Genomic DNA, 9293 nt, shown 5'->3' on the forward strand with positions numbered 1-9293 from the left:
ATTACGTGAGGAATTAAAATTTATGAAGTTTATGTCAAAAAATCAAGTTTTGTAAAAATTACAAAATCTAACTTTTTATACAGCTCTCCAGTCCTATCAAACATATTTGCGGAAATATCCGTAAAACTTACCTTGGCAAAGGCAATGTTGTTGAGATTAATTCTATCAGTAATAGTCACAACTAAATTTGTTACATTCTTAACGTGAACTTCAACGGTGTAAGGTGTGTCTGAGACAACTGCAATAGATGCAACTGTAGAATCACTCACAGCACAGATATATTCTCCTGAGCCACCCGTAACCTGCAGCAGTAAAATTCAATTGTTTATAAAACATAAACACAAATTAAACTACGCGAAGATTTAAGTTAAAAATGACATTAAATGAAGCACCAAAGTTTTCTTTGGACTAAGCAATAATATCATTCCGAAGCAGGGAAAAGAATTGTAAACAAATTGAATGAAAATAACAACTATGGCATTTTTACTGCCAGAAAAGAAAAACACTCCATGAAAAAATTAAATTAATGATATACACAATTTATTAATCATATTTGCTGAACCACTTACTTTAAGTAGAACTTTGTGAGGCATTATCGACCTTTCGTAAGGTAAAAATGTATCAGGTGGGAAAATGACTATTTTCTGGAGTACCGATACTTCCTCTGTAGTTGCAACTAGTATGTCTTTAGAGCTAATCAAGTCTCCCTTGGGAAAAGAATGAACAATAAGCATATTTCAACAATATTAATGAAATACAATACAAAAGACAACGTTATCAGTGTTACGTAAAGCGTAAATAAAGAGCAAATTTACCATTTTCGGACGTTTTTATATTATTTGTGCCAACATTCAGTGTAATTCCGGTAGTTAAAAAAAATATTGGTATGACGACAAATGCGCAAGAGTACACTAATATTTAAATAATGCAATGCAAACGTTATAATTGATTCAGTGCAGTACTTTTACTTTCATCTTCCATGCTTTATATAAATAATAGCTGCGTCGCCCTGCGTTGCACGGGCTACCTACAAAATGAAAGCGATGTCAAGTGACAGATATTTAACACTCATGTATGAAAGAGGAAAATTTAGTGCAAAACGTTCCATCAGAACAGCGAGCCATCAGATCACCATTGGATTGTACCCGGCGTTGTACGCACTGTAAAAAAAAATCGGAAACGTTTCTGAGTATATCGTGCAACTGCGGTTCATGAAATTTTCAAAAACGTTTCTGAGTATTTCGGAATTCTCTTTCTGTAATTTCCGGAAACGTGTCTGAGTATTTCGGAATCCTCTTTCTGTAATGTCCAGAAACGTGTCTGAGTATTTCGGAATCCTCTTTCTATAATTTCCAGAAATGTTTCCGAGTATTTCGGAATCCTCTTTCCGTAATTTCCAGAAATGTTTCTGAGTATTCTGTGCAGCTGTGGTTCATGAAAGTTTCGAAAACGCTTCCGAGTATTTCGGAATTATCCAAACAATTTTCAAAAACGTTTCCGAGAATTTCGGAATCCTTTTTCCGTGATTTTTTCTAAAAAATAATTCTTTACTATAGTATTGCATGCCATATCAGTTTCAATTCTTTCATATCTAAAAGCAGTGAAACAAGCAATTTTAGAATCATTCGTGGATTTTTTTTTCTGAATTTCTAATGACAAATAGCGTGGTTAACAGCATAACATATGCACAGTTATAAATTTTTGAAAATTTATGAAATAATATAGTAGTTTCATTCATAATCACAAAATCGTCGGGGGAGGGAAGGGGAGTACTTTCTCAAAAGTGGGATTGTTTGTTAAACAATCTTAAACTTCAGTTTTTCTCTCAATATTTTCAAGACAAAATTATCAACATATTGTATTTTTAATGCAGAACTTAAAAACATATCTTGTATCAAACTTGATAACTTTTATTTTCGGATAAAATTTGACAAAACTTACCTACACTTTGCGTTCCGAAATTCGTTCAAGTCAATTTCTTTGACGAACAAAGGGTACCGAAAAGTACCAACAGAGAAATTGATGAATTTAAATATGACACCAAAGTCCCCCTGATGGAACCATTCGGGTTTATTCTTCTGTTCTTGCCCTTTTCCAGTTTATCACAAATATAGATACTTAATCAAAATAGGTTACTGATTTTATTTTTAGAGTGTACGCAAAATGCATTATGTATTTTATTTATTAAAACATTGAACTCTATTACATGATTATTCCATTTCATATGTACGAGAGTCCCCCCCCCCACACCATAAGAGTGATGGTGCACCCATAAAATGATATAAAGCGACCCCCCCCCCCCCTTTAAAAAAGCAACCCCTTGAAAATGTCAATGGCACAGTCTGCGTGGTGAACGCCCCTCGTCTTCTCCTCATATGTGCATTGCATATTAATAACATAGTATTTAAAAACTGATCACTTTTAAAACGATGACATGAAATAATATTACTTTTTATTTCGGCATGTAAAAGCAACTGTTCCATTTTTGCCACTGACTCATTCCTCCTGACTGTCCTACATTAAACTAGTATATCCACGAAGGAAATGTTATTTTCGGAACAACTAATGTCAAGGAATTTTTTTATTGTTAACCACATTTAACAAAATGAATAAGCAGATGAATTAATTGCATAACTATGTTCACTAATAGATAACATGGTCATTTTCTAATGGTATAAATATTTTTAAATGAATGAATAAATTATAATAAAAAAAGATAAATTATACCGGCACATTTTTTGTGAAGCATATTACAATACTAGAAAATATTTGCATTACCATATTTCTAATGAATTAAACAATTGATTTTTTTTTTCTTTTTGAACCAAAATGTATGTACATCCAAGTATTTCGAAATAACTTTTCTGTGATTGCTTCTCAAATATAAACCTTATTTCTTTTGCGTAATTAATCAGTTTCAGTTGGTTACAACAAATAGTACACCGCGCACATAGGTATGTAGGATAACTTTAAATTAATTCGATAAACCCAAAAACAGTTACAATTGGAGCCTCATCAAATGCAAATCAACAAAAATATAAATGTATATAATAACATGTTTTAAAATATTCATTAATACTTACAAGTGAACATCAGCGGAAGAAAATCTAAGTACCTCCATTACAACTGAATAAGTAATCCAAAGGGTTTCGTTTCATTAAGTATAAACACGGGTGTTGAAACTATTCACGCTTGAACACACAATATATATCTAATTATGGTCGCATTGGAAATTGTAAAGAAGCAAATGGTTATTAACTAACTTAATAGCTGCGTACATCGTCTAAAAAAGCAAGGGCAGTCCAAAATGCAACGGCGTAAAATTAGTTTCGACACATTTTACTACTCTTTAGACATGAAATAACAAGCAATCCAATGCTAAACAGTTGCTGACTGCAGCAACCATAGATAAGAAAAAAAGAAGTTCTCGTTATATCCGACTCATTGGCGCCTGTGTTGGAAGGATGAAATAGGTTTCGAAGCGTTGCGTCATCACTTCCGCTTCTAGTTTTCTTGAAATAACAAAAAGCTTTCTGAATATTGAGGAGTTCGCTATTGGATGAAGGATTCCTACTATTTCGGAAACGTTTCCGATATATCCAGAAACGTTTCCGAAATTTGTTACAGTGCGGGTTATCTCAAATTAGCATCGCTCCCTGGCGAAGAAGGAGATCGTGGTCTATTGACACATGTTCCACCTAACTAAATGCCAAAAAATGTAGCTGAAATTGTCATTAGAGTAAAGAGAACTGTTCTAAAATAAGTACTATAATCCCGAAAATTCCCATTACAATCGCATCATTTGCCTCGTAAAAGCTTCATTAAAATGAGGACGACAGTTCCTAAAACTGTCCTCAATCTTCCTAAATAAATTAAAGATTGTTTAAAAAGAACGTTTTAACTAATATCTCTGTTCTTTAAAGTCGTACAAAGATGAGATTGGGCAAACTGAGATCCTCATTAAATTTTGAATTAATTGTTCGATTCCCAACTAACAGTGGCTCTCGATGCTGCTAGTATAGGAGATTTAAAATATTGCTGAATTGGCAAGGGAAACCACAGGCCGAACATTAACTGAACTGAGCATCAGGGTTACTTTTAGGTGACATCGTGCTTTCGTTTCTGTTCTCATTCACGTGATCATTTAACCATATGAACGGTCTACATTCTAGCCAATTCATTTTTCAACAATAGTATTCCTCGCAAATTTAGTGAAAGAGATAAAAAGATTTCACTTTTGCAAAACGTTGGAGAATTTCTTCACCACATGGTTTTCTTTCAGCGAGTTTCTTGCTTACATGCAATGGAAAGCGCAATCTACATTTTTAATTGGTCTGTAGTCAGGGCTAGAACGCTGTTGACTGACTTAGCTGGATGCACTGAATTCAGTACTAAGAAGTTCACCTTAGCACTGCGACAGACAGGCGTCGTGCAAACTGATACTCTCCTTCATATATATGTAACCTATAACGTAAAACTATTGCACATGACTGTTAAGAATGAATTAAATGATTCCCGTTATTGTTAACATTTATTTACCTAACCACTGTCAGTTTTTAAACCTCAAAAGCTAGATAAATCCTATTTTTTCGACACCTTTATTTTAAAGTACAAGATCTCTAGATTTTTGTGTACAGAGTATCCGAAAACTTACACAAGATTTAAATTAAACAGAAAATAGCTTTTTTTCCAACTTTTTATTTATTTATTTTTTTTTATTGAAACATAATTTCGATTGGATAGGGTTATGTATGAAATACCATTTCGAGCAAATGACCTTTACAGTGTGGCTTACTCTTTTCTAACATCGTGCATAAATGTGGCTGAATGTATTTTCTGCTGTAGAATCACCGCTTTCAATGTGCAGGTGGTTGTGGTGTTGTTGATACAGACCTTTGACTTCACATAGACTCATAGAAAATGATCCAATGTTGTTTAATCACATAATCTAAGGGGCCAGTTGTGATCACGGAATCGAGGGAACGCACAATCAGGAAATGCCATTAGCAGTAATTGGACTGTTCAACAATGAAAACGCGTTGTTCTTTTGCGTAGTGCTGCATTATTTGCTAACCCTAAACTGCCGTCTGTGAAACTGTTGCCTTTTTTTCGTTGCCAACGCTAAATTAATTAATTTTCAATTTAATTGAAATCTTACGTAAATTTTGCGATGCCATATATTTTATCAAAACTGGGGGAAAAGGATGATAAGGAAAAATTTCATTAATTAATTGATATACACAATGAAAGCTCGACTTATGAAATGGAACAACTTTTACATGTTTTAAAGGTATTCAATAAGACATAATTGAAAGTGAATATTTAAAGTAATCTATAGAATTTAAAGTAAATTCAAACGAACATGTCTTTAAACTTTTTCTTAAAGACTTACCCGCTCGATTACTCCTTTTAGTTCAGCTCTGATTTTCCCCTTTCCAGGAACAAGGGCTTGGACGTTGCAATACGTTCCATTTGCAGTAGTAAAATTCACATGGAAAAGTTTTTTAGGGAAAGTTAGCACCACTCTGATATACTGCAATAAATTACCAATTTTAGTTGATACATTTAATCTCGTATTTTAAACATAATGGGGTTGTTTTCTTCAGTCAAAAATACTACTTTTAGTCACCGAAGTTGATAGAATGAGCAAAAAATAATAATAATAACATGGACCCAGAACATACTTTCATTTTCCCAACAGTTATTTCTATTTATTTTATTTATTTATTTATTTATTTATTTTTTGAATTTTTCAAACAAGGCGTGGTTTTTATGACGTCACAAATGATGTACTTTGGCGCATTCCACTGGCGGGCTGAATGCTTACGCTTACTGTCTACCACGTTTCCAGATTATGATAGTTCAGAAGCGAATTAAATATTGCGCTCTACCCTTACTATCAACCATATCGTTGCCACTACATATGAATAAAGAAGTGAATTAAATATTGCGCTTGCGCAAATGGCAACAGTGAATGGCACTTCTTCATTTGTGATGTCATGCGCAAAAGCGTAAAACATAAAATTGAGTCTGCGCATCGATTTAAATAAATTTTTAAATAATTGTCAAATAATTTAAAAAATTGTCAAATCTTATGTTTTTAAACATGTTCTTTCAGAAAAAACAACCCATTCACTAATTAATAACCAAAAACTAGGTCGAAGTCTATCGCATTTCTTAAATAAGAATTTTATAAATTACTAATATGTGCAGTACACGTTAAAAATTATGAAAGAATTTCTTATTTTTATTTTTCAGAAAATTTATTAATAAATATAAAAGCAAATAAATACCCAGATTGTTAAAGTGATTATTGTGGTCATTTAACAAAAACCATTTTGCATATAATGTGTAAAAATCAGTACGTGTGAGGAATTTTTTCTTAAAAAATAAAACACTTTATTTTATAATTTTAAATTATTATTATTATTGTTGTTTTTTTCCCTCGGGAACTCTGAAAAAAAAAGAGCGGTATTATAAATCTTCGAGAAAAAATTATTTATTGCTAAATAAAGGTACAGAAACAAGTATCAAGTTTCAAAAACAATATTTATTTTAATTTCAAAACTTTTAATTACAGTGTTTTGAACACTAAATATAGTCATACTCTACCTTACAGAATAAAATAACCTATTTAGAAAAACCTTTGAAAGCTATTTATTGTTCAGAATTGCCCAGAAATTTTTCTTACGGAAAAAATACTCTTCAAAATTTGACCTTTTAAAAAAGTTAAAAATAACATTATTAAAAGTGATCGTTTTCTATTTCCTTGAATCTAAAATTCTTCTCACAAAATTTAACTGAACTAATGAGCATTTAATTTTTAAAAAAAGCAAGTAACGTACATCAGAAAGATGAATGAGGTGATTGTCAGAATCATACATCTCGACTGCAACAGTATAAGTTTTCATTTCTTCTAAATCCTTAAATCTTCCTCCAGAAATACGAATAACTGGAAAAATAATAAATGCAATTTAATTTCCAAATTTGAAGCAAAGCTAAAAATAAGACATTTTAATTTCAGGATCGTATTTAAAGTTAAAAGTAAAAATAAGATATATTTTAAAAATAAATTGCATCAATTCTTCTAATAGGGTAGACATTATTCAAATAATGTTTTTTCGAAACAATCAACACATTTTATGAGATATTTTATCCAGAATAGCATTATGTGGCTCTACTGTTTTAACTGCTACAGGTTGAAGCACCGAGCGTTCATTCACTGAACTTTGAACCATTGAGAAGGAGTAAAAGTTGGAGAGAGTGCAGCCTTCAAATCTTGAAGTAAAGATCCCAAGTCACATGATATATTTGAAAGTAAAGTATCGGAAGAAATCAGGTATCTTCCACTCCTTTCATGTAGAATGTGTCTCTCATTCGTTGAAATAGAACCACGTGACTTGAGATCTTTGCCTCAACACTTAATATGCCAATAATTGGACTTGCTCCCTCCGGTTACTGATTCCTACTGTTAAGCTTTAAACGAATTGTTACGGGAAGTTTTTTTTTTTTTTTTTTCGGAGACTCATGCAATAACACTGGTTTAGCAACCAAGATGCAAAAGTTCATCAATTACGACCGTAAGATATTTTAAAAAGTTCAAAAATAAAGCCCTTAAAACTATTTTGAGACCAGAATTTAGAACTTTGAAATGTGTTATTCTTACACAAATGCGTCCTTACCTCTATAATTTTACTCGTGTTATTTCCTCATTTTTACGGAAATAGTATTTGATTTTTTCTCAGTCGAGGTTCTCCAGCACAAAATACTTTTCAAAGAGGGGAATTGAGAAATTTTGGAGGGAATTCTGCCACCCCGAATTTTAGTCCTGTATAGTGATGATTTTATCTACTTATTTATTTTCTTTATTGAAAAAGATACACATTTTTCCCTGGCACACTGTTGTAAAATAAGTTAGTAAAAACATACCAAAAACAAAAGCTTAGAAATTATCGTCAAATAAATTAATCTCTGAAAATGTTCATGTGTTCAATTTTGTTGCGAAAAAGCTGAAACTAATTTCTAGTTACTCGTTCTACATCGCCAGCGCTGCTAAAGAATGAATATTTCTTTTTTAGAGTATAACACAAAATTGATAGCGAACACAATTCGTGAACTTATCAGCAAAAAAAAGAAAAAAAATCCAACGTGCAAAGGAAACATTAATTCCGCTCTTCCGGCTTATTTTTAGATGAGGGCATCTGTTACAGCACCGGTTCCACCAAAAGAAAAGGGTGCTGGTTTTTAACCGACTTTAAACACTGAAGATAATACTTTCTTTACAAGAGCTTAATTCGAGCAAAATAGGTTTCCCAGTAATGTCTACCAGGTTAAAATCTAAATAATAAAAAAAGATCATTTTTTTTCTTTTGAATAATTTCTTAAATATGAAGACGAAGTAGGCAGATAATTTTCAGTAACTAAATCATTCGAAATGCTTAATGCTCATCTATTTCGTGAAATAACATGAATTAAAATAAAACCATTAGTAGTTGACACTATACCACTAGTTGACACTGTGCCTCTAGTAGACACTGCACTAGTTGTTGACACATAGAAAGAAATATTAAATTAACAAGAGAAACACAGGCGCCAAAAGATTATCTAAAAATAGGGTGAGAGGTAAGCAATGCAAAATTTAAAGACCATTTAACCTAATTTTTTACATCTTACAGAATTTTGTAACTTCTCTAGCTAAGCTTATTTTTTCTTTGTTAGTGTCAGCTGCTGGTGGTTTTATCTTACTAAAAGCAAAACAATTTTTCCTCATTTTTGGAGTTTATCGGGCAATAAATACCCTCAGCGTTTTATAAGTTTAAAGCACTCATCTAGAAAACAATTATCCATTATTATTTACACTAAATCAGAAATAAAATTGCAAACAAATCAGTAATCATTCTGATTCTTGCTAAAAAGATGCAAAATATTGACTTTCAATCAACTTACCTAATCTTTCAGGCTTTACTACATGTATATCCACCGTCATGTCGGGATATCTATTGTCTGACAGGTTAAGGAAGACTTCAATCATTTTGGTGCACTCTAGAGTCAAAATTTATTACTAAAATGTTTGCCTGCTAGTTGTTGTGTCCCACAGCTATGGTAAAGAGAGGTGCCATTGCTTCAATAACAAGGAGGGTGAACCTCTAATAAGACGACACTCAGTACAATTTTTATTCACAAATAAAACAACACAAGAAAGATTCACATCTCAAGAGAGAAGAAATAACACCAGGGCACAGGTGGGAATCAAACCCACAAATTCAGGCATACGGAGCTAGTAAATGATGATT

At 32.2% G+C, this 9293-nt stretch overlaps 1 protein-coding gene across 1 annotated transcript in view; it reads right to left on the reverse strand.

The window, feature by feature from the left end:
* LOC129231668 (nuclear pore membrane glycoprotein 210-like) overlaps positions 1–6921 on the reverse strand; it is an 89940-nt gene extending 83019 nt beyond the window's left edge. Inside the window, exons 1-4 of the mRNA XM_054866030.1 lie at positions 6846–6921; positions 5393–5533; positions 570–707; positions 132–302 (exon numbers count right to left, since the gene is read on the reverse strand). Coding sequence (XP_054722005.1) covers positions 132–302; positions 570–707; positions 5393–5533; positions 6846–6911 — 516 coding nt within the window. The 5' untranslated portion in view covers positions 6912–6921. The remainder of the gene's footprint in view (positions 1–131; positions 303–569; positions 708–5392; positions 5534–6845) is intronic.
* Positions 6922–9293: the final 2372 nt, after the last annotated feature.

Source organism: Uloborus diversus, chromosome 10 (genome assembly GCF_026930045.1).
Source record: "Uloborus diversus isolate 005 chromosome 10, Udiv.v.3.1, whole genome shotgun sequence".
NCBI lineage: Eukaryota > Metazoa > Arthropoda > Arachnida > Araneae > Uloboridae > Uloborus > Uloborus diversus.